The sequence below is a fragment of the Podarcis gaigeae genome (assembly GCF_964106915.1).
Source record: "Podarcis gaigeae genome assembly, chromosome: 3".
Lineage (NCBI taxonomy): Eukaryota > Metazoa > Chordata > Lepidosauria > Squamata > Lacertidae > Podarcis > Podarcis gaigeae.
This window is the reverse complement of record NC_139680.1, coordinates 76,744,818-76,771,359: the sequence shown is the minus strand read 5'-3', so window position 1 is coordinate 76,771,359 and position 26,542 is coordinate 76,744,818. Positions and strand designations below refer to the sequence as shown.

At 41.3% G+C, this 26,542-nt stretch overlaps 1 protein-coding gene across 1 annotated transcript in view; it reads right to left on the bottom strand.

Annotated features, from left to right (window-relative positions):
• ACTN2 (actinin alpha 2) overlaps positions 1-26,326 on the bottom strand; it is a 50,866-nt gene extending 24,540 nt beyond the window's left edge. Inside the window, exons 1-11 of the mRNA XM_083732256.1 lie at positions 25,876-26,326; positions 18,868-18,982; positions 16,900-17,019; positions 15,689-15,775; positions 13,198-13,285; positions 11,329-11,407; positions 8,971-9,052; positions 6,677-6,762; positions 3,646-3,738; positions 1,462-1,692; positions 1,052-1,199 (exon numbers count right to left, since the gene is read on the bottom strand). Of these exons, the coding sequence (XP_083588382.1) occupies positions 1,052-1,199; positions 1,462-1,692; positions 3,646-3,738; positions 6,677-6,762; positions 8,971-9,052; positions 11,329-11,407; positions 13,198-13,285; positions 15,689-15,775; positions 16,900-17,019; positions 18,868-18,982; positions 25,876-26,004 (1,258 nt within the window). The 5' untranslated portion in view covers positions 26,005-26,326. The remainder of the gene's footprint in view (positions 1-1,051; positions 1,200-1,461; positions 1,693-3,645; positions 3,739-6,676; positions 6,763-8,970; positions 9,053-11,328; positions 11,408-13,197; positions 13,286-15,688; positions 15,776-16,899; positions 17,020-18,867; positions 18,983-25,875) is intronic.
• Positions 26,327-26,542: the final 216 nt, after the last annotated feature.

Sequence of the window (26,542 nt, the reverse complement as noted above, 5' to 3'; positions counted from 1 at the left end):
TCTGGGTGTTTCTTAACTCCCCAGGTTGCAGGTATTCCACATAGGATAAAAATGAGAATAATAGCATAATAGCATTTTTTTAAATCTGGGATTTCTTCTTGTTGCACTTACAAATTATATTTAATTGAAAGGTTTCTTTCAGTGCCTATGGACACCATATAAATCTCTGGCCCATTTATCCATGTTTTTGACCCCTCCTACCAAAAGAAGTTTTAAAACGTTGTAAAACTTATTCCTTCTCAGCAGGGCAATATAAGAACATAAAGAGAGGCCAGTGTGGTGTAGTGGTTAGAGTGTTGGACTACGACCTGGAAAACCAGGGTTCTAATCTGCACTTGGCCATAAAACTCACTGGGTGTCCTTGGGCCAGTCAGTCACTCACAGACAGCCTAACCTACCTCACAGGGTTGTTGTGTGGCTTTATTGAGAGAGAAGGGAGAAAACCATGTATGCCACCTTGAGCTCCTTGGAGAAAAAGGTGGTATATAAATGCAATGAAGAAACAAACAAACAAGAAGAAGAAAAAGAAGAAGAAGAAGAGGAGGAGGAGGAGGAGGAGGAGGAGGAGGAGTTTGGATTTGATATCCTGCTTTATCACTACCCTAAGGAGTCTCAAAGCAGCTAACAATCTCCTTTCCCTTCCTCCACCACAACAAACACTCTGTGAGGTGAGTGGGGCTGAGAGACTTAAAAGAAGTGTGACTAGCCTATGGTCACCCAGCAGCTGCATGTGGAGGAGCGGGGACACGAACCCAGTTCACCAGATTACGAGACTAGCGCTCTTAACCACTCCACTGCACTGGCTCTCAGCAGGCGGCCTCCTTTAGACCAGCAATCCATCTCGTCCAGCATCCTTTCCCTCACAGTGGGCAAGCAGCTGCTTCTACAAAACCCACCAACCAAAGCCTGAAGGCAGCTGCCTCGCTCCCTTTTCTAGGAAATGGTATTCAGAAGCATAAAGCTTTCAAAACCAGAAATTCCATACAGCCATCGTAACAAGAGGATGTGAAATTGGGTGGATATTGTAGCTGACAACAGGCTTCAAGCTTACCATAAGCCCAGGTTTCATGCGAAGACGCCTTTTGCCTAAATTTGGCAGCCAAATGTTCAAGTCGCTCAAGCCTTCGAATTTCATTCAGCAACCATTCCTCGTAGCCCTTCTCTGCCTGCTCAAGTCTTTGCCAAGCGCTAGCAATGTCCTAGGAGAGGAATGCAAACAGAACACCTTTAATTGTTTAAAGTTGTGCTTCTCAAGATTTCTGGGTCTTCTGTGCATATAATCAGCATCTCCCTTGACTCTACTATAATTCCCAGTGTAAAAAAATGGATTGCAAGATGCTTGGGTCAATCACCTATCTTTTTTGCTAGCTTAACTCTGTAAAGCACCAGGCATATGCTGTTTCCAGGCTTAATGAACCATTCTAGAACCAACAAGGAAGATTCGTAGGCCCCTTTACTTACTGAAACCATCTTCCCTTCTGATGGCATGAAAGCTGGCCTATTGCTGATCCTCAGTTTTGTCTGCAATGTATTGAAATTGATCTCCAGCTGACATTTTTCTTGGACTTTGGGAGGCTTGTGTTTACGGCGATAATCTCTGAAGTCCTCTAACTTCTTCTGCATAGCCGCCATACTATTCTCTGGGGTCCTGTTTTCCAGCCAAGGAGTTGTGCGACGAATCCATTCTAAAAGCTGTTTTGCACGTACATAAAATTACAAACAAACAATAAAAAAGATAATTAAAAGTGGCTTTTTTCTTCTTTGCATGCTATAGAGAAACATACTGTACTCCCATAGCTTCTGAAATTAGTACTATTGGAACCCAACAGACAAAGAAGGGTGATTTCTTGATGCATGAAACAGAAGGAAATATTGTTAGCAGGGCTGGGGCTACCTTTGGCTGCAGTTGAGCCAATCTTGGCTTCCACCTATTGTCTGTATGGAGAGGAACAAACCATACCAGGTTCATGCAATACAACAAGTCAGAGTCTAGCTCATTTCTGGCTTGTTTCCTCCATGTATGGAACAGTTGGGAGCAGGAGAAGAGCAAAGCACTTGTGCATGTTTATCCATAGATTACTTTAAACCAGGCTTCCTCAACCTCAGCCCTCCTGATGTTTTGAGACTACAATTCCCATCATCTCTGACCACTGGTCCTTCTAGCTAGGGATAATGGGAGTTGTAGGCCAGAAATATCTGGAGGGCTGAGGTTGAGGAAGCCTGCTTTAAACTATGTATTATCATGCTGTCATGAATCCTACTGAGGTGTCTCAAAGGGACTGGTTGGCTCATGAGGAAGAATGGGAGAAACTCAGGCAGTTCCTAGCAAAATGTGGGTGAGTGGAACTGGGATCCCAGAGAGGAGACCAGTACTCTAGGGACTGGAGAGCTGGATTCAGAGGAAGGACCAAGCAGGTTGGCAGAGCAGTATTCTGCTCCTGAGACACAGGACATGCCTAGGGACACCTCCTGCTGTGGAACCACCCTGCACCATCTCCTGCCTGGGTGAAGCCTTCTCTGAAGCAGGTAAAGGTAACGGGAAGTAATTTGCATGCTGGCCCAGCACAACCTCGCCTCCAACTCCAGGGACACCAGTGTGAACAAACATTGCAAGCCCAACACACTTGAAAGAGTGCCCATTTGCTTGCCCAATCCCAGGACTTGCTAGGTAAAGTGCTATGGCCATCCTGTCCTTCAAAAGGATGGTGAAAGAGATAGGTCACTTACTGGATCAGCGTTTGAGCTTATACTTAGCTACAAATCTATACCTATGAATCTGATGTACCTTGTAAGCTGCAGCTTGCCTTTGTAGTGCTCTGAATTATGGGTATTAAAAACCAGCAGAAACCAAACTGAGAATTCGAGTTCTTCATCCAGCAATGAGGGGCAGAACAACTGCAGACAAACCAGGCCATTATCCCCTAGTAGTCTTGAACCTCAAACAGCGTGATGCTGGCTGGCCAGTGGACATGATACTAAATACTAACTTCATTTTGGCCTGCCTCTCAGCCCTTCCACAGATCTAGCTGTGGCCTCTCAGAAGTGATGCCCAAGAGCTATCACTTCCCTGAGAACTCTCAAGTTGTGCTTGGTGGTTTTCCATATGTGAGCTGGGATTGTTTGGGATCCCATCACTACCTCAGGCAAGAAGTAAAGGCTGTCTTGCCTATATCACTTCCCTATGACTGCAAGAACTCCCTCTCTGTTTGGCCTAGAAACCAAAGCCAAACCTAGCCTCGTAGTCTGTATCTGCAAATTATTATAATTTAGGGATCATCAGTGTGAGTGACTGAAATCCTAAAGCTCATTCACGATGCGGTAGCAAGTGTATATGGAAGCTGCAATCAAGGAAGAACTTCATCCAAATTAAGCTGCAAGCATAGGAAATCTCCACTGCATTTAACATCAAGAACATGCACTTTACAACACTGGATAAAAAGGCAGCAAATATATTTTCAATTAAAATACAGATCATGTTAAATGAAATGGAGCTTTCCTCTCCTCATTTAATGACTATGTTTGAATAAAAAGAGCCTCAGCAGTAGATAACAGCTTTGGGTAAATGTTCTTATTAAATTGCTTATTCAAGCCATCCATGCTTTATTATCAGAATAATTATTTCACTATTGTGTCGGTTTCCTTTACCTCACTTGCTAGCCTTTCATATTCTTCCATCAACTTTTCATTTTCTTGGTTCACAGCAAGTACCTTACAAATCCGATTAGCTGCTGTTTCCGCCTGAAAAATACAGAACATAAACAGTGTGGATATATCATTGCATTCTTAGACTGACACAAACTAAAGAATGACCATATATTGGCTTCTGAAAAGTAAAGAGTGGGCATGCCCACTGAAAGGGCTTCAGCCAGAATTGTCATACTGGTTTCAATGAGGGTTAATATAAGGCAAGCTCTGCTGGATCAGGTCCAGCATCTTGTTCTTACAGTGGGCAACCAGATGCCTACTCTCTAGTAGCTGTGTTTACTATTGTAACCTTCAGCTTATACACACTTTCCTTGGAGTAAGCTCATTTAACTCATTGGGACTCATTTCTTACATAGGCTTGCACTGTGAATTTATTAATCTTAAAGGTGCTTTAGGACTTTCCACACACACACCCTTTATATTAATTTGATTTTTAACTAATTTATCTTAAACATTAGCAAAAGACTTGTGGGGAACTTGTGGAGTCATTACCCACAACGGCACTGCAATATATTTGATGAATTACTCATTTTCTGTAAGGGCTATTTTGGTTTTCATCTGTGTCAAAGTCGATATAGATGATATGTTGGCTCAGCATGCTGTGATAGTCCAACAAGATGATGCTAACTCAAGGTAACTCTAATGATGCTACCATCTGGGCACTGTCAGAAAAACAGTGAAATGTAAGGGAGTGGGATGCAAAAAATAACATATTTTTTTTTAAAAAGCAAAACGATAGCACAGCGCCAAATTTTTACCTAGGAAAATTTCAGAATAGAAGGGACATAGTGGGGGGGGGGCGGGAGAGTTAATGACAGCCCACTTTTAAACTTTTTTGTGCAGTTTTAAGCTGCTCTCTCCCAGTTCCAATCTGCAACTTTAGTGTTCTGGCTTGTTTTGTTTTTTTAAAAAACAGCTTCTTTCTGAGGAAACCCTAGTCAGGAATCACTTAGGCAGCCTGATGATATGATGCCATCAAATGTCAATCTGATTTGGCTGCCTGATGATATCAGAAGCTGAATCAGGATGCCCTTCATCTGGTCAGACTTCATGTTGATACCACATAACCAATTAGATGGGACAATGTGATGCCATCGCGAAGCCAAAATACATTGAGGCCAACATTTCTTACCATCTTATCTTCACCAGTGAGGGTCAACTGTTCTGTTTCACAGTTCCCCCTCATTACTGAAATAGAGGTTTATTTCATGCAGAGCAAAGTTCTTCCTAAATGCCCACCATTTCAATTCAACCCTTCAAAAGAGATTTCATTGCTATAGTGTTGTTACCTTCCATCTTTTCACAAATAGACACATCATTCAATACCATACAGAACAATAATTTAAGTAGCTACTTTGAGTTTATTCCTTCATTTGTCCCTACCATTTAAAGAGGGGGGATCAACCTGTTTCTCTGCCATTTAATAGACGTTTGCAGGCAAAATATGAGATTTTTCCTGGTATAAAGTGGTGTGAGAACTTCACCTAATTACTTTCTAGGTGTCAACTTGCTTTTAAGAATATTAAGACTGGGATAGCGTCAATTTGGCAACCCCAGTCCATACTGATTTTAATAGTGCAGTATCCTTTAAACCCAAGTGGTCTCTTAATCAGTTTTTCAAAATGTTTATGTTCAGGGAATTCATTTCCTGTCTAAATTGCCTGCCAATTAACTCCTGTACATATGCCAGGGAACCACTGCACATTTCAGAGGATTCTGGACGTCAGTCACTGCCATAGCTACAGGGGAGCTAGCCAGGATTTTTTGCCCTGGGTGAAGCCTCCAGAGGGAGGCCATTGAGGCTCCCAGCCTGTGTGTGTGGTTGTATGCAAATGTGTATAGGGGTGGTGCCAAACTGGGTCTTTGACACAGGTAAAATTCGCCCCTGCAGTTGGTTCACACAAGGTGCTGGACACAAGCCTGCTAGGCTCCCATGAACACCCTGTAGCATACCAAACACTCCCTTATTGCTACACATTTGTGAGACATTTTGCAGCAAGGGGACATTTTGCAGTCTTTCAGGGAAGCTTGTTTGCCATCACAGCTTTTATCATTTAAGAAGCCCTGGTAAGCTTCAAAAGGGACCCCAAGGTTTCCTGGAACATAGTAGTGGCTCTTGTCCATTGGGCCTGGTGGGGTGGAACAGAGGGAAGCCAGCAGTAGATACAGCTAGAGCCAATGATAGGCAGAGCCAACGAATTCTAGTTTTTGTCTCCATCCTCATCCCTGCTGAGTTGTACACAGGCAGTGCTTTTTTCCTGGGGGCACGCAGACCCCTAAACATTTTGTGAATCTAAGTTTTGGCCTCTTTGAGGGGCAGTATTTCAACATGAGTAGGAAAATGGCAGTACCCCTAAACATTTTTTTTAAAAGAAAAAAAGCACTGTACACAGGTAAGGCTGAGAAGGAAGAAGCTGACAGCCAGTGTCATTCTCTGGACTGGTTGTAAAAAAGAAGGCAGGCAGGTGGGAGATGTCAGAGAGGAAATGGAGGATGATGAGGCAGAGCCCCATCTGCTCTTATGGAGCAGGCTTGACCACAGTTTGAAAAATACTGCCATACAAAACATCTGTATGGAGCCTGACCCTTTCATAAGACGCTATTAGAGCAGGTGGAATAATATTTTGTTCATTTCCCTGAAAACTATCATTTTAGGTCAGATAATGTTGCTTCTCATTATAAAGGCTTGTGTTGAGGAAATGAAGCCTTTCTAAAATGGATTGAATGCTCAGTGCAGTTATATTTATTTACGTAATAGGAACTAAAGATTACTGCAGTGCCTGTAATGCCAACAGAGTCAAAAGCAGATTCTGATTAAAACACACAGACCAAGCACGCTCACTTAGCATATATTTGTCCATGTTAATTAAAGAACAAAGAAACTGCAGGGCAAATGATAAACCCAATGGAAACCTGAAACACACAGAGCAACATTCAGAACTGCAGTCCGAAGGGGACAGATGATGAATACCTGCTCTGCTCCAGCAAAAGCATGGTAGAAGCAGGAAACATAAGTCATGATAGCTCTCTCATCAGGCTTGGGGGTGTTCACAATATCTGCAAGGGAAGAAGAAACAAAACAAACACAAGGAGTGGAAAACTGCTGCCATCCTGCTTTGCTTTCTGTACGCAAGGCAGGTGCTGGTCTGCCAGGCTTCAACAAACTGAAATTAATCATCTGCTATGTTAATACATGCCGGCTGGAAAGGCAAAATATTGAAACTCAAACTGAGATCCTGGGGCACAGAGGGGACTTGGAACAATTCCACTGCTTTTATGAATAATGTTTGCAAGGAAACATAATCACTGCTCATGGGAGCAATCCCTGATTCAAGGCAAGTTATATTTACCTATACAGTAAGATGGCTTAAATGAGTAATGTTTGCATGAGTGAACCATCATGCATGAGGTTCAATTGAAGCACATCTCGAAATGTATATGTGTAACTTTCCATCTGACAAACGTCTTCCCTGAAAAAGGCTGTGCTTAATATCTTCACAGTGTTGTGTAATTTTAAAAAATGAGATTTGAAGTGCTCTCTTAGTAGCACTTGGACTGTTCTTTTTCTTTTATTATAAAATCATCTTCCTGGAATACATATCCAAATGTCAATGCTATTATGTTTTATTACCACATCATGGAGGTTTATCAGTATTGACACAACTACAAATAGCAATTAAAATGTAGGTTTTGTTATATATAGGAGATCTATACTATATACTATGAAACTAAACAGAACATGCTGTTGCATTTTTAAGGACGCATTGAAAACTACTGGTGCATGTTCTCCAGAAGCAAATTCAATCCTCTAAAATGTTCCCAAAATAGTCATATAAGATCAGACTGGGAGGAAAGCTACAAAATATCATGTAATGCAAAGAGCAAAAATTAAGCTCAGAATTTTACCTTCTGAGCACCAGCAAACACACAGTAATAAGAGGAAGCATAAATCATAAAAACTATTGAATTGGATCTGGCAGCTTGAAGCTGCTATTTAAATCAAGCAACTTGGAGCTGCTATTTAAATTTCTCACGATTTCCCAGAACAATTCCCTATAGTGGGGGAGCATTGTGGGAAATGAAAATGGTGGCTCCCAGATCCAGCTGCCTAATAGGAGACTTCAGAGCAGGATCCAATACAGTAGTCAGTCATGTCAGGCTGTTGTGTTGCCAACGGTGGAAGAGAATGAAGGACAAAGTTCAAAATGACGGCGCCCCACATCAAATGGGGGGCACCTTTTGCGTGGTCACACGCAGCCCCCCAGATCCCAGTGCAGCTCCCAGTAGTACGGGCTGGCTTCGCCCTCCCCAGGCTGGATACCTGAAAGTCTCCACCTACCTCAGCCAATCACCCAATCCTGCCTGGGGCGAGGAGGGGGAGGGACTGCCCTGCCCACACAACAGAAGGTGAATCTTACCAGCGAAGTGTCAGTTGGCTCCAGAGCTTCTCCCACCCGGCCCTCCCTCAGTTAAGCTTTCTTTTGCAGGTTAACCTCTTCTTCACAGGTACACGGGCGCTGCTACGTCATGGTCACTGCTGAAGGGCCGGAAAGGAATTTTCCTGCATTGGCAGGTTTTGCCTTTCCCGTAGCAAAACGTCACAACTTTGGCAGTTTCAGGCCTTGGGTGGAATCCTTTAGTCTATCTTCCCTAAATGGGGGGGGGGTGTGAAGCGGTGACCCACGACCCCCTTGCAGCACTGATCCCAGGGTTCCCCATTAAAGGGGTCTTGAGGGAAGGCATTGGCCATATGCCGAGCGGTTGCCATTGCTCTCCTCTGTGATGGCAGTGAAACGGGTGGCGGGCTCTTTGCTTGAACATATGTTCTCCAGAGCCAGCCCAATCCCCACACATTCTGGACATCCCTAATGTCCCCCAGATCTCCGGCTGGGGACTGGGAAGTATAAACACCCAAAGCCTGAGCCAAGGTCTCCCTACATCTGAAACTTAATAAAGTTGTGGCCAATTTTAATCCCATAGCACATTGTCTTGAGTCATTATTCCACTTAGGAATAATGGCCACGCAAATGCCTGGTTCAGGACTTCCCAAACTATGTGCTGAGGCAAACCACTCATAGCCTGTGATGCGGATATTAGTTAAATCAAAATATATTTTGCATATGCCAGTATATATAGGACCCGACAACTGAAGTATTGTTTCATAGACAACTATGTGAAAAACTATCTTTTTGAATTCATTTATGGAACAAAAGATGTTGAAAGGTTACTCAGTCCACTGCTTCTTAAAAGGATGTTAGCTCCCACCTTCTGCATCCAACATCTTTGGGATATCCAAATGCTTTTCGGCAACTTCCATGGCAAGATTTATATTCCGCAGTGGGTCATCCTGCATGAAAGAAGACCACAAATTATAATTAATCATGAATAAATCTATGAAGCATTATACAATCAGAACCAAAGGACAGAATATTTGAGATTGTTTGGGGGGGTTTTACTGAAAGGTAGCAAATAAGTTTTTTAAAGTTGCCACAAACTTCCAACTGTAGTTTCAAAGCAAATCCTACATAAATATCAACAGCCTGCCACTTTTGGTTTACTCAGAAGAAAGTGACACATAGTTCAATGGAACTTAATCCAAAATAAGTGCATCGCAGGATTGAAACTTTAGCATTACTAGGGAACTGTGTGTGTATATACATATACATATATATTCATATTCATTCATTCATACAATTGAAGTCAATGTGATTTACTTCTGAATAAACATGTACAAAATTGCACAATATTCAGTTTAACTGGGTTTTGAATTGGATTGTTACTCAGAGCTTTGCTTGTTAAAGTCACAATGACCCATTCACACATCACATTAGACCATAGTTTAAAACAAATAAGGTAAGCCAAGAACAAACTTTGGTTACTCCTTGAGATTTGTTTGGCAAAAACAAACCACAAGCCTTGGTTCATGTGGCACAACAACACAGACTCTAGCTTGTTTCATTCATGCTGCAGAAGGAGCAAAGGAACTTCTGAGCAGCGTGCACAAGCACAAGCTTGTTCAAATTCATCCACAGTTTCAAACTATGGTTCAGTGTAATGTGTGAATCAGGCCTGTGTTTCCGACATATCTATCACAGTCACTGTTTTTGATAGAATATTCAAAGCTGCAGATCTCCTGCAGAGATACACAGTTAAAGTGTCATAAGGAAAACCAGCCATGCCAACCGGTGTTGAAGAATTTTAATGGCAAGGCTATTATCCCTGGTGCAACACAAAAGCCAGGAAAGGCATGCAGGAAGTAAAACCACACAACACACTCAAAAAGGTCACAACAAAACGTTTGTCAAGAGATTCAAAAAACAAAAGAGGAAAACAGAAAGAAAGCATCTGTAGTGTTCAACGCATGGTTAATATGTTAACCACCCTGAGATCTTCGGATAAAGGGTGGTATATAGATAGATAGATAGATAGATAGATAGATAGATAGATAGATAGATGATAGATAGATAGATAGATAGATAGATAGATAGATAGATAGATTAAATAAATAAATAAATAAATAAATAAATAAATAAATACATACATAAATAAATAAATAATAAGTTGTTATTGATCATCAGAGGTGGTATGTCCTATTTCACTGCTGGAGGCAAAATGGGAAGTGCTGCCCCACCCTGCCGCTGATGCCACCACCACCAACACTGCCATACCTTTCACTGCCACGCCTGCACTACCACCTCTGGCATCAGTACTGATTTTGGGTAAGATCTTGCCAATTTTCCAAAGCCAGCAGAGGGCAGTGGCCTCACCCTGCCTAATGGTTGGGCCAGCCCTGTTGATTAACTGCAGCTCCTTACAAAGGGCTCTCAGGCAGTTTCACACACACAGTCCAGCAAATTTTCAGCTGTGATAAAAACCCCACTGAAATCAGTGGGACTTTAAGAGGGTGGGCAGAGAGTTTGCACTGGGCTTTCCTGTGAAAAGAGCGGTATAAATTGGCAGATGCCTCCAAATGGTGGTATATTTTCGTGGCATACTTCAGCTCCCATCATGGCGCACATTTGGGAATCACTGGTGTGATGAGACTATATATACGTAAGCAGCTTGAAACGCAGCAAGGTTCCCTCATCCTGCCCTGCATTTCAAGTCACACTTGCTGTATACAACTGAGGGAAAAGGAGATGTCTTCACCTAAAGCACATTACCTAATTTTATTCCCCGTGCCTGCAACCCTTCCCCACAAAAAACTATTCAAAGAAGTTGCCGTCTGTGCATGCACAATGGTTGTCTGAACTGTACACACCTCATCTTAACTACAACTTGCATTTTCAAAATGGAAGGAAGTTAGTTTGAGGGAAAACGATAAAACAGCAGTATTTCTTTAAAATCTACAGGATGCATATGGATTGTGGCTGACATAATGTGTATTCGGCTTCCAACACCAGCAGTGGGAGCACTCTGGGGCTGGAGTAAATGGTGATGTATACACAGCCTGACTTAGGATCATGTACTGCCTCATCTATATTTGTTGGGCAGGAGCCAGGAAGGAAAGCCACTTCATATTACTAAACATACCCCAGTTTACCATTAAGGAGACATGCTTAGCATGCAGGAAGTGAGCCAAATCACTGCAAATCACCATGCTCCTTCACCCAGATGGATGACCTTAGATAGCTTGGAGTAGTCAATAAGATCAGGTCGATGTCTATGGATAAGCGCACAGAGGGCAAGGCCGTCTTTCCAGCTTCACAACAAGCAACCAAAAATAAAATGAAAAGATGTTAATGAAATAATGACAACTGATCCTAGCAGCTCAAGGTCTGAAAACATGCAGAAGCTACACAATGTACCCAGTAATTATGTCATCGTCAAATTTGCTACAATTCCAGCGCTTGCTGTGTTTTGTTTTGCAAAACCTCATTTAATGCTCAAAAGCACATTGAGGAGATCAAAGCATGAATTTGTGAATCTGGTAATCAAATGGGGTTTATTCTGCTTTTGGCACATAGTGAAAATGCCCAAATATTTTGAATGACATTTCACATCTACTTTGGGACTTTGGGATGTATCAGACTAAGTTATACTCAGCGCAGACCCATTGTAATTAATAGATATGACTAACTTAGGTCCATTCATTTCAATGGGTAGAGTAGAACTTAGATACACTCCATTGATTTTAATGGGTCTACTCTAAATATGACTTAGTACAACCTTATATTATAGAAGACCAGTTTCCTAAACAGTGGCCACTTCTGTGTAGGAAGGAACCTAGATAAATTGCATGCATTACGAATGATAAATGGATATGTGTTTAACTTTGGCAAGAAGCTCTAATTGGTAGTAGTAAGACACTTGGCTGAATGGACTGTTGCTTTTACCCTGTAATTTGTCTGTCTTTAGATGTATATGGTACTCTTAAGGTGGCTCAGAAAACTATACCAATGCTAAAAGATTAAACCAGCAATAAGAGAACAGAATACTGACACTTCTTCTTGGTATGTACTTGAACTTGAACAATTGGAGTGAATGGTGTATACAAGCATTCATTGCTTTTGAAACACAATACAGTGTTTAAAATCAACACTGAAATCTATTCATTACAACTGTCTGTAAAAACCTACCGTAACTAAAAATGCTGGATATTTGATAGAATGAAAATATTTTCAGTCACCTGAAATCCACTTTGTAAATAGTTTGTTATCCATAATGCATATGTTTTCTGCTCTGTTAATGGTCTATTACTAACAACGCAGATTTTTCAGTCCCTTGAATCTTAATTTGCTCTCTCTATATCCAGAATTCTGCTGCATTTCCATTCTATCTCATCAAGAGTTCCGTGAAGTTTGAAAGCTTGCATACTCAACCTAATTAAATAGCCTACTGTATTAAAGTACAACAAAAAAATCTAAGTTGCCTATCCTATGGACATTTACCAGGGAGAAAACCCCACTGAACACACTGGGACTTGCTTCTGGGTAAACATACATAGGATTGCACTGTTACACAGCAAGCACTGGAGGGGGGGGGGAAATGTTCATTAATCGTTCCATAAATGCCCCCATTTTATCCTGTTTATGCTATGGTACCTCTGCAACTGTAATGAGCCTCTGAAGTGAATCTTAGTTCCAGTGTTTATGGAAGCGTTGCCATTAAGTTCATGCTGGCAATGCTAATTAATTTACAAGAATCCACATACTGTATATTTATTTCATACAGACTGGGGCCATGATAAGAAAGAAATATGCAGAGAGCCTTGGGGTTGATTCTTACATTGTAAGAGAAGTGCAGCTGCCAGTTCCCTTTGGCTCCGCCCTATATTACAATATGGAGTGCTGGCATGTGAGTGAACACATAGTTGGCCCGTCCCAACAATGATCTTGCTGTCTTTATGGCCGGAGTAACGTGGGAAGCATGGAGAGGAATAACAATCATGCCACCCCTGCAAGTTAAGAACCAGCCCTTTCGTCAAACTGCAAGGACCAAGGGATGTTCTCCATTCCATCGTTGAAATGGATGGCACAAAATGGCTGTTACCTCAGATGGAAGTTCTGAATGTTCACATTTCTGTACGGTGCTGTTTTCCTCTGGCACCACAGCAGTAGTCCTTCTTTGGCAGATGTCTCTGGAAAGGAGATGTATGAGGGAGGTAATGCAGCTTCGGGTCAAGATCACTTTATGGTGGTTTTTAAGTGTGTTTTGTTGAAACTGTTTAGAAGCCTCTCCAAGACTGGGAATCTTGTGCTTAGAAGTCCCCTTCTGACCTTGCCATTCCATGCAGGAAGGTCAGGATGGGGTGGAGCCAGAACATTCACAGATATGGACTTGCACTCTTAGATCACCCCTGCATGAGTTGTTTGAACACAGAATAACACCTGACTGTTTTGTGTTTGATATAACTGAATCTCTGTTTCAAAACATTGTGGTGTAATTCTATGAACAAGTAATGCTTGGGGGGATGACTGAGAGATTCTGATCACGTAAATTCAGGGAGACTTCCCTCATCATGTAAGTATCCATGATTTATTCTTCTAATATTTATATTTGTCTTCATTAGCTCAAAACAGGTTTCTAAGGCTGAATACATACTGGATGCACAGACATCCCCCTTCTATGCTGCTTTGGGAATGAGATTTTAGTGGAACTGTGACTTTAAGCACCAAACCGTCAAGCCTCTAGGTTTGTGCCTTCTAATATTTACTGATCAATGTTCTCTCTTGGAAACCTGCAAAAGCATAATTCATATTCAGAGAGGATAAATCAGAAATGCTTGATAGATTTCTTTCCCACTGTATGGTTTAATTGCTATAGTACAATCAAGGTAAAATAAATTTGTCAAGAATAATTATTCTCTAAATCAACAAATGAGGTGGAGGAAACAGTTAATTTGTTACATATTGTACTGCATAATGAAGGACATCTGTTTGCTCAAGCAAACGGTGCATAGTTGGTAATGAATCTACAGCTGCCCGAGTTCTTCATTTAAATATTTTATAAGTGGTTCCTATTATATATATATATAAACACTTGTTGCTAAGAGGCAAAAATAAATCTTTAAAATATAATAGAGTCTGCAACAGAAATCGTTTAAGAAATAACTTTCTGATTTCAACACCTAATGCTTACATAGTACAAAATATCCTATTTTTTCCAAACAACTGACAGTTTTAAATTGTTTAATTTGACCAAAACACATACTGGCAAGGCTCGACAGCCCATCAGCAAGTGCTTTTCTGTTTCAGTGAATGTAAATTTCAACCAAATGCAAAAGGTTTCTTAGGATTTTATCAGCGTCCCTTCTGAACATTCCATTTCATGTGCACCTGATGCTTCCTATGACTCATTATGCTTACAAGATGGCTGGTCATCCATTAGAAAATAGAAAGCCCATTCCAGGCATTGGCAAACTATCTGACTGGCTGAGCTACATAGCAAATTCTTATGTTTCAGAGGTGCCTTAGAACTGTTAACGCTTCTAGTTTGTCTGAATGGAGATTTTATCTATCTATATCTATCTATCTATCTATCTATCTATCTATCATCTATCTATCTATCTCATTTATTTTTATACTGCCCTTCATTCATCGATCTCAGGGCAGTTCACAACATAAAAATGTGTGTAGGTATAGAAACCTCTACTTTTTGTACGGCTGGAATGTAGTCAGCTGTAGAAAGGTATGAGCCGCATTCATTGTTCTGCCAAACATACAAAAGTTATATGTGTTTTACTTATTTTTAATCTACTGTTGATTATAACCATATTTGGATTTTTTAAATAGGTTTTATCAATATTTTAAATGTTGTTGTTTTTTGTAAACCACTTAGAAGTGCTTCATACGACTGAATGGTGTAATTTTTTGAAAAATAAATAAATAAAATAAACGTTATCTTTGACCCCCCCTTCACTGCAATATGGCCCCAAAAAGTTTCCCTACAAGGAAATGCATCTCCCCAGGGTAGTAGGATATTAGCATGACAAGTTAATGCAGAACATCAAGGTATTAATAGAATCAGTCACACCAAATCACCATATGATGTTCTATATATCTTCTGAAGAATCACATGATACATCTCTCCTTGGACTGTACTACTTCAGAGTGTAGGTGGAGACTGCATGACTGAATCCTCCATCATGTAAAGACTAGAATGTTCCATTAAATGGTAGCATACCAGGAAGAAGGGTTTTAGTGCAGATGCTCTAGCTTTAAACCTTGATGTTCCAACTTTCTTTATGGAGAAAATGTATGTATTGAGGAGGTATTTCATCATGAAATCCCCTGTCTTCATTCTGAAGTGAAACTGTTCCAGGAGGGTTGTATCACACAAGTCTTCTTAATGTTTTTGAATGGGTGGTGATATTGAATATAAAGAGAACACAGATCTGAGGCTTCAGAGTAGTTAGTTCCTTTACCCTCCCCATCAATAAACAGTTGCCATTTAAGTTCACATTTTTTAAAAAAAATCCTCTGTCTGTTTCTGATGAGAGCTTCCCCTTGCCATAGGGCAATACTGTGGAGCATAGTCTTACCTTCTACTGAAATATCTTGAATTGCAAAACGAAGGATGATTGTCCAGATCATGCCCAGGGTCATTTTCACATTGCCATCTACAATTTCTGGTGTGAAACAGAATTGAAATTTTAAGCAATAGGCTGTGATCAAAGAGTACATGCCTGCTATGATTTAAGTTTTGTGATTTTATTCATACAGTACGTGTTTATTTCTCAGCGATTGCTTCCAAATTGTTCCTTCTGAAGATGTCTTAAACCAGTCTCACCTAACATGTTATTAAAGGACACAGAAGCAGAGAATTGCTTCTGTTGGTTCCATAGTCTTGTTCACTCCTTGAAATGCCCATAATTCATTTTTATTAATGCTGTTGTCTCACAACTTTCACAGAATTCTGCAAATAGTTATACCTAAGGTATAGAAACTAATCATAACTGTATTGAATGAACTGAACATGAATATGAACTGAACATCCAAAGATGTTGTTGATAAAAGAAACAAATTTGGAACACACAAATGCACACATGCACGCGCGCACACAGTATTGGTCCCGATTTCCTAGTTGAGTTTATATGGCGGTTCCATATAAAACTTTATTTCCACCTTCATTGCTCTTTCCCATCCACAGCAGACAATCTCCCCTTTAGGTTTGTTTCGCAATTTTTATTAAAATTGTTGAACTGATTCATGTTCCCTAAATGACCAAACTCCAAGACCTGAATTAAACATGTTTCCAGGCTTGTTTAAAAATACTACAACCAATCCCAAATTTATTCACAGAGTGTTCTGTGCAGCTGCCTGTTGTTTAAACCAGAGCTCTTTGCCTATGTATGAAACATTAATAAGCGCACAACTGAACCGTGAGCTGATGGCCCAGTTCACAAAATGCCTCACAGGTAAAATCCTTGTTGTTACATGATCGCCCAAACTCTGTGTTTTCCTACCTTTTTCTTTCCAACATCTAGGTTTATGCAATTGATCACAGAGAGGAAATTATAACTAGTGTAGAGGCTATGCTGTGAGTTTTCTTTTAGGTGAAACGTATTAAATTCACAACCTTGGCTGATAAGGTGTAAAATAGTCAGTCTGACATGGAGTGGTGACAGTTTGAGAGAAGACAGAAATGAATGTTCCAAAATGCCCTTTGCCATATACTGAATCAAACCAGCTCTCAGAACTGTAATACATCATGGCTGAAAGCCAAGCCTTGTTGTTGCTATCTTCTACATACCTTCTGCACCAATCGAGACAAGTTTGACACCTTTGCTAGCTATAAAATCCAGGGCTTTGTTGACATTTGCAATTTTATGGAAACGCATCTTTCCTCTGTCTGGCTTTGGAAGTCTTTCTCCTGCAGGGAAGCAAATCAGATATATTTATTGACATTGACATGTGGCTCCAGGCACAGGCTAGCGACTAGACTGGTGAAGGGAGCATGCTGTCGCTGTAAACTATCTAAAACCATACACCAACCCGCATTACAGGTCTGTCTTATCTCCAGAGCCCATTCTCCCCTCCCTAAAGGCAAGTATAAAAGCGACTCACTTTGGAGATTTTTTTGTGTAGGAGCAAAAATCCCCATGCAAAATTGTTTTATCTGTCCAAAATATGTCAAATAAACTGTGTACTCCCTTTTCAGCTTATTTTTTGTTAGCACTTGGGAGCGTTTTACTATTAATAATAAAGCGCTGAAGTCCTAATTCACAGCTCATCCTATCATTGTGCTCTAAGGATCCAGAAGGGCATCAAGCCCAGCCTGGCTACACCATTCCAAGGCATAAGAACAGAGCTATGCTGGATCATGCCCAAGCCCCATCAAGTTCAGCATTCTGTTCCCATGGTAGCCAACCAGATGGCTATTTGAAGCCCACAAGCCAAGGCTCACTGGCAACTGATATTCACAGGTATATTGCCTCTGTCCTGTAGGTAAGATATACCCCAAAGGAGTAGAAACCTTTGATAGCCTTATTCTCCATTAATTTATCCTGCCCCCTTTAAAAAATCCAGGTATGCAGCTTTTAAAGCCATTTTTTGTCTTGTAATTTTTGTCATTACATGAAATGGTTCAATAAAAAGTGGGCCAACTCTTTGCCTGTCCATCTCTCTACACACACAATAGACATATGCAAATAAACAAAACAAAGTTAAAAAAGGAACAAAACTAATACTCAACAGCATCTTTAGTTTAAATTACTCTTTCAGTTCATAGTATCAGTATAGTATCAGACAGACCCTTTAAAAAAATGTATTCTTCTCCAGCCAAGTAACATGTACAAAAATGCAAATACTAAGGTATAGCATGCACAACACACATATATTGGTGAAAATAACATAAAAATGGGTGACATTAGGGAAAGTTGCTTTGTGTCACAGTTCACAGGCTAGCTGCCTAGTGAAATCAGAGACGTAGAGAGCTTCTTCCAGTTATTTTATTTAAATCAACAGAATACACAGCGAGAGCATGAATTATGCTCTCCTCATTCTCAAGATGTTGCTCAGAGTGTCCACTCCACCCACCCCCTTGCGGTACTTCCTAGCTTCCAAACCCCTCCTTACTGCCTACAGTGGCAGGCAATTGAATCTTTCTGTCTCTGTTCAGCCTTCTGCTCTAAGATGCAAAGGAATCGCCTGATCCTTAGAAAAGGAGGAGGTTCTACCAGGCTTTCAAGTGACATAGTGTCCACTGGCTGCTGTACTGTTTCTCCCATTTCTGAGTCCTGTCTCTGTTCAGGTCTGGAGCATCTGCTAGCTTTCTCCTGCTCTTCCTCCATTCCCCCCCCCCCCACTCTTTGCTTCTTCTTCTAGAGCGTGTCCTGTTCGCCACCACCAAGAACTTGGGTCCATACTATCATCATCTTCCTCCTGCCTGGAAGTCTCTTGGGGTGGAAGTCTCCACTAATGCTCCTCATCTGCCCAGTCCCTGACACTTTTATAAAATGTGTGTCTTAGGCAAAAGTGCATTAAACAATGGGCATATGATGATAAATTAACAGTAAAATACTGGTGAATTTTCATGACAACTTTTAAAAACGCACATGCACATGCCATAAACTGATGTGGAAATGTGAAGAACTGAATTTAATACTGGAAAACATGAGAAACTGTGAGAAACTAAAAGGAATAGATTCACCTGCCTCTAAAGCGATGACAAAATACGTTTTGACAAGATACATATCATTTGCTGTATTCTAAAACTAACCTGAAATGACCTCCAAGAGCAACATCAGTTTAAGGCCATTCCTGAAATCCTCTTCAATGTTCTCGATCTGCGTGCCTGCTTTCCGTAGGTGGGAATTGCACCATGCTGTAAATGTCTGCAATCACAGATTAAGAGTGTTAGGAAAAGATGGTAAACAGCTATTAACAGGAAATGTTAGAGCCTTCGATAAATTTTTTTTAGGAAACTTAGTTCCAAAGCAATGCTACAGCTTAAGTGAAGATGCTAACATTCCTAAAAGTTTAGCTTTGCTGTTGACAAATGCATGAAAGATATGTATTGTGTATTTATCAATAAAGGTAAAGGTACCCCTGCCCGTACGGGCCAGTCGTGTCCGACTCTAGGGTTGTGCGCCCATCTCGCTTAAGAGGCCGGGGGCCAGCGCTGTCCGGAGACACTTCTGGGTCACGTGGCCAGCGTGACGAAGCTGTTCTGGCGAGCCAGTACCAGCGCAGCACATGGAGACGCCGTTTACCTTCCCGCTATAAAGCGGTCCCTATTTATCTACTTGCACTTAAGAGTGCTTTCGAACTGCTAGGTGGGCAGGAGCTGGGACCGAATGACGGGAGCTCACCCCGCCGCGGGGATTCGAACCGCCGACCATACGATCGGTTTTACTCACAGCGCCACCCGCGTCCCCCTCAATATTTATCAATAGCAAGGCCATTTATGGTATTTTACCATTCTTATGTACATAATAAGCATCACGTCACACATTATGCTGTGTGTCTCCACTGGGTACCTTGTATTGCCCTCATAGCACACATATGAAATCAACACACATTGTTTGCCTTACCTGTTACGGTGCATCCTATAGATTACATGTGGTGTACACACTAGTGTCACAACAATCCTATAAATGTCTAGTTGGAATTTAGTCCCATAGGTTTCATTGGGGCTTACCGCAAAGAAAGCATGTATAGAATTGCAGCCTAAACATGTGGCATGTGAAGTGGCTTTAAAGTGGGGCAACAGATGCCCGATGATGTGGAGATTTGCTTATAATGGGCAGGGTCTCCTTCCACTGAGAGACCTCAAAAACCACGACATGGTGGAACAGAAGTAGTTTGCCTGGTGGGGCAGAGCCGCTATACTAGTGGGTCACTATTGCTTACCAGGAGGGGGAGTGGGCGGGGCAATGCAGTGCAAGCCGATTCTGTGATTGGGGTTTGAAAAGAGTAGGCTATTAAGTAACAATTTCAGTCACCTAGTGCCATAAGAATCAGTGCTGCTATTAAAAGCAGGGCAGACCCCAAATATTGTGCATGTATTAGCAAAAATGACATACACAAATGTATTACGTTTGGAGAAACTGTCTGGCAGGGATGTGTAATGAAGGGAGGGACACACTAAAATGCTAAGGAGTTTTCATAAGGCTTTTAAACAAATTCTGGAAACATGGGAAATGAAATACCTAAAAGGCCCAACAAGCCAAATGTGCAGAACTGAGGAAATTCCATTGCCTTTTGTGCTATGTAGTCCTCTTTCTTGAGCCTTTCATAGAATCATATAGTTGTAGAGTTGGAAGGGACCAGAAGAGTTCTTTAGTTCAACCCCCTGAGATGCAGGAATCTTTTGTCCAACGTGGGGCTCAAACCCACAACCTTGAGATTAAGACCTTCGTGCACTACCAACTGAGCTATCCCTTTATTCTGTTTCCATGTGCTGGGACTGGGAGCATGAGCTGCTGTCTCTGACTAATCTATTCTATTAATAGTCATTGCACAACTATTCAAAATATGCTCAGGTCTTAGCGATCAAGCTGTGGCCAACATCTAGCACTGTGCCCTGCACATTTTTTATCCTTTAGGATTTGAAAAGGTATTGCATTAATTAGACAGAACAAATGCCACCCCCCCTCACTGCTCAACACATAGAAGCAGAGCAGGGTATCAGATGGAAGTGAAACACCAGGTGGAACTTGGAAGTTCATGTAGCAACCATGCTGCAAGCAAATACAAGGAAAACTCAATTTTTGCACTTAGTCTCGCAAAGATCCTCTCCCCCCCCCATTCAAACTAAACACACCTGAACACATCTTTAAAAGTGTGCTACCAACAGAAGACACAGGAAAAGCCAAAGCCTTTCTAGGGTATCAGGATATACCACAACAGTTTTAAGTTTCTTTTCTTTTTTTAGTCTAAGGGCCACATTCCCTTGTGAGAAACCTTTTAGGGGCCGCATGCATGCCAGAACAAAAGGTACAGCTCTTACGTTCTAGAGTAAGATACGATGCAGTCATACAAATGTCAGAGCTGTCCAAAGGCATACACATCTCTCCAATCGGGCAACCAAAATGCATTATCATAGGATATATTCTTAACCCGAGGTACTACTTCCGGGTTAGCGGAGTCTGTAACCTGAAGCATTTGTAACCCGAACCGTTTGTAACCCGAGGTACCACTGTATTTTGAGATGCCCACACCACTTTTTTAGATTTCCGAATGTGTTTGAAGGCCTAAAAAAGTATGGGACTCCTGTGCTAGAAAGCAGTCTGTGGCTCCATTTATGCAAAAAAGTGGTCCAAACACGTAAACTCTCAGTGTGTTTGTAAACTATTAATAGACTATTCTATACATTCCCAATGCTCAGAAGCCATAGCACTGCAAGCACAACTGGAATTCCCTGGAAAAGGATCAGATTCAGGCAGCTGCTGCTGACAGAAGCTTTGCAGAAGGGATAGTGATCTTGCAACCAAGGGGACCCGGCCTAAACCCTTACTGGTGGGTGTACCAGCGCAAGTGTGCCTGCTTGAAAAGAGAACTGCTTAAAAAAGAGGATAAAAAACTACCGCTCAGTTGCAAATACACCCTTTGGGCAGACTTCTGCTTGCACACTAGAACTTCCCCTTCCTCTCCTTCCCCTGACAGCCTCTTCTGCTCACCAAATCTACTCTGGACCAGATTCTGCAGGTGGTTGGAAGCTGCAGGGAGGAGGCAGAGGAGGCCTGTTGTGCAAACAAAAGTTCAATCCACTCACATACAGGCACTATTGGATTTCACCCATATAAATTAGTACATGCAATATTGTGCAAATCTGCAACCTTTGCAAAAAATAAAATAAAATTGCAATGTCTAAGTGGTCACACTAGCATCTTCAGTGCAGACAATGCAGCTGAATGCACATTTGGAGCTGTGTTGATTTGCACTTGCAGTTCCCAGTAAACATATTCTGACACATGATAAGGTGGTGGTGTGAATCAACCCTATTAATGAATTAAAATAAATCACTGTATTAAAGAGTGGCTGAATCTAACTTTAATTGATCTGATTTTCATTAACTTGTTTTATACATTAAACAATGACTTTCATACACAGGGACAGTTTTATTAAATCTGCCATCTTTCTCAACTTTAGTTTCTTTCTGTTTTCCACCTATTCCCCTGACACTCTATGCAGTGCCCTACATGTGCACACCACATTTATAGAAAACTTTGAAACCGAGAATTCCCCAGCACTGGGTCTGAATTATTTCAGACCATGAGACCCTATGAGATGGAGTTATAATTAGGCGTCACGTCCATTGTAATCCTAAGGACGTCATCATGTGTAACCAGCAACTGTTGACAGATCTCATACCATGCATATCCTGAAATGGCAAGTCTGGAGAGTGCAGCCCACAATAGAAACAATGGCATTTATTTTTGTCCTGTTCCAAGATTGTCTCATAGAACATGTATGCTAGCCAACTGCCAGGCTTGCTTGAAGATCACCGTTCAATATTATATTACTCGTTTGAACAAAGCTCAACAACCAGGCAGCTACAGTCTTCTCGTCGTATATACGGACATCAGGAATGTACTTTGTGGAGCTTATTATAGCACTATGGAGAAGAGTCTGACACCCTCAGAACTTTTCAAATCCATCAATCCTACTGAGAAAGGATATTGTTCAGACTGATCTCCAAGCCATGGAAAAAAGAATGCCTTCTATCAGATACTATTTATAGACATGTGCATCCATTTAACATTTGTTTCAAAGGTTCAGGACAATGGAAATAATAATGGTTGCAATCCGCTAGCACTACTGCTGCACAGGCTCCATTCACATCTGTGGGACTTGCCAAGACAGGGTTGCCGTATTTAAAAAATCAGGACAGAAAAGTTGTTGAGGGTTGTTGTTTTTTGCAAAATCACAAAGAAATTGGGCATTTTTAAGCTTTTTTTTTTTAAGGAAAATCGGCAAAAATGACACTGCTGACATCAGTTGTTTTACGGTCAAATTTTCCCAGACATTTAACCGATTTCTCCCAGGACACTGCTTTCAGATACAGTATTCCATGTATGTCCAGGATATTCCAGACGTATGGCAAACCTAGAATATGTTCCATTGAAATTAATGTGTGGCTTCTTCAACTGCATCCTGAAATATTGTCTAATTATTGGTGTTAAACCCACAATGTTTTCACAAAACATTAGGATTATAAAAGCAAATGACATGTTCCCTTGGGCTAATAGCATCTTTTCATGCTACTGAAATTCTTTTGGATCACACAAGTAGGTTGTGTGTGTGTTTTTAAACATCCATGCTTCATTTTCAGAAAATCAAAATAATAAATAAGTGTAAATTATTCTGCTGGGAATCCAGGTAGATAAGGCTGCAATCCAAAGAAAATCAGTCATGCTTTACACTACTGAAACAAATAGGAAATTTATTTAGGCATGACAAACTTTATTGTGGGCTAATAAATGTTTGTATTCAAAGTCTGAAGCAAAAGTTTCAAAAAAACTTTGCCATTTATTTTCTTTTATGGGGCTACACAACCTTCAGTTTCAGGTGAGAAGACCATTTGTTTGATAAGTTTTATTGGTGCAAATCAACTGTATAATCAGAACCAACCCTTGATTAGTCCAGATTATAATAATTTCTCATTCCTATAAGAGGGAACCAATAGATTTCACAACAAATTTGTCACACTGCTTTGAAAATATTTTATATCCTATCAGCTTGCTAGCCTTATACAGATTAGTCTTTGACTGGAAGCATGTAAATTCAAAGATTGTCTCTTGAAAGATCAATGGGGCAGGTATGGAATGCCCTCCCTAAAGAGATATGCCTAGTGCTGGCTTAGCCATCCTTTAGCATCAGGCTAAGACACTTTTATTTACTCAGGAATTTTAATGTGTATAGTTCCTGCATCTGCCTAGTTCTTTTTAATTATTAATTTTTTATTTTCCTTTCTTTGACGCTGGTTGCCTTTTGCTAGCGTTTCACTGCATTTTGTATTACCTTTGAATCAATTTGTTATCTATATTGTTGTTTTGATGAAGGAAGCAAGGGTGTAGATCTGGCTCAAATTCATGTTAGGAAATGGTCAACACCATGGAAGGCAATGGATGAGTTCAAAAATACCGAAGTATTTTTTTTAGCTGAAAGCATTTTCAAACAAAATTGGGGGAAGGGGGAATTATCCACGAGTAAATTCTTCCATAGAAATCCTGTAAAAATGAAAAGGTAGCTAAACAAGAGCTACTTCTTTGCTCTTGTGATGTTTTCATTTAATTCCATGGGGTTTTTGCAAGAGAACCTCCTAGGGAAATTATAGTCAAGTGTGCTGTAGAATAGATTACAAGGCTAGGACTGAAAGACCCAGGTTCAAATTTCAACTCAGCCACTGGGTGACTGTGGTCCAGTCACTATCTCCCAGCCTAACCTACCTCACGGGGTTGTTATGAGGATAAAAAGGGGCTGGTGAGAACCATGTATTCTGCTTTGATCTCCCTGTATGAAATATAAGATATAAATTAAATTAAAAACAAACAAACAAAAAACCCACTACACCAGCTTTCCCCAACCTGGTGCTGTCCAAATGTTTTGGACTACAACTCCCATCAGGTGCTAATGGGAGCTGTAGCCCAAAGCATTTGAAGGGTGCCAGGTTGGGAATGCCTGTAGAGTTGTACCTCGGGTTACAGACGCTTCAGGTTACAGACTCCGCTAACCCAGAAATAGTACCTTGGGTTAAGAACTTTGCTTCAGGATGAGAACAGAAATTGTGCAATGGCGGCGCAGTGGAAGTGGGAGGCCCCATTAGCTAAAGTGGTACCTCAGGTTAAGAACAGTTTCAGGTTAAGAACGGACCCCCAGAACGAATTAAGTTCTTAACCCGAGGTACCACTCTACTACTTTTTACATTAAATATTTAACTGTGTTTAATAAGTCTCTTTTGTTCTATTTGGTTGGGATCCAACTCATGAGTTTCATCAGTGGGAGCCTGCACAAAGAATTCTGGTTGTACAATGGACCTTTCCTCCTTTTCTCCTCCTGTGTGCCCCCTGAAACTGGCTTGGGGACAGGGAGGGACCACAAACCCCTCCCCAAACAGCACACACTCTGGGCGTGGGGGGGGATCATTCCATCAGGCAAGCCAAAATGCTTGCCCTGGTGGAACTATCACCTTAGCGTGACATTGAATTCCTCCCTTTATTTCATTTCATTTAAACAATGCTACAGTAGGCATTCTCAAGTTTGTGATTTTGCTGTTATCGCCACCAATTGCAGCTTCCCTCCCACAGCAAATTATTCTCCAGGCACCATCCACAGTGCCAAACCTGAGCACCCCTTCCTCACAGCTGCCATTTAAAACAACACCATGGAATAGAATCATATAATCAAAGTGTAGAGTTGGAAGGGACCACAAGGATCATCTAGTCCAACCCCCTGCAACGCAGGAATCTCTTGCCCAACATGGGGTTCGGACCCACAACCCTGAGATTAAGAGTCTCATGCTCTACCAACTGAGCTATCCCTCATCACACATTGAACAGAACATGCACAAAAGTGTACAGGCTCCTTGAGCAAGTGAAGATGAAACTTCACCCGTTTGGTGTCTCTGGGGACCAGTTTACATTTCTCAGTTTAACCTACCTCACAGGGTTGTTGTGAGTATATAATTGGGAAGGGGAAGAGTCATGTACACCACCCTTACTTCCTTGGAAGAAAGATGGGATATACTGTAAATCCAGTGAATAAGTAAAGAATCTTTCCTGACCTTTCTTTGCTGTTTCTCCCATGCAGGGTCCAGGAGCAGGTCCCTGTCCCATTCTTCCTCTTGGTTCATATACTCGTCCTCTTCATACTCATAGTTATAATGTATGCTAGTGTCTATTTGGGTTGTCATGTTGTTTTAAGAATCAGATGGCTTTTCACACCTGCAGAGGTTTCTTGGCTCTTAATAAGAAGTTCTCAAAAATAAATTGATCAGGCAGGCAGGCAGGCAGGCAGGCAGGCAATTCTGTCTTCTTTTATTTTCTTTCTTCTGCAGGAAAGTCTTGCTGGTGTGTGAGAGAGGGAAGTTTTCAGGTTAAGAGCTTGCCTTCACTTTCTTTCTTCCTGTCTTTCTTTCTGCCCCTGGACTGCTACTGTGATTCTCCGAAAGGAAGCCTGGCTCGTGCCGAAGGCTGATTCCGATTCTGCCTCTTATCCCCTTGCCTTGTCACGTGTCTCTGCACTGCCTCCCACATCCATCCCCCTCCCCTCTTTTCCCAAGTCCCTCCTTAGATGCTCGCAAGCCGGATTTCAACAGGCTGAACAATCTCCTCCCCCCGCCTTAAAAAGTGGATAAAATAGACGTGTGTATTTTCAGTCTTAGGAAAAAGGACGATAGGCCTGCCATGCCCTATTGTCCTTTTTCTAAGGAACATCAGGAGAGAGAGTTG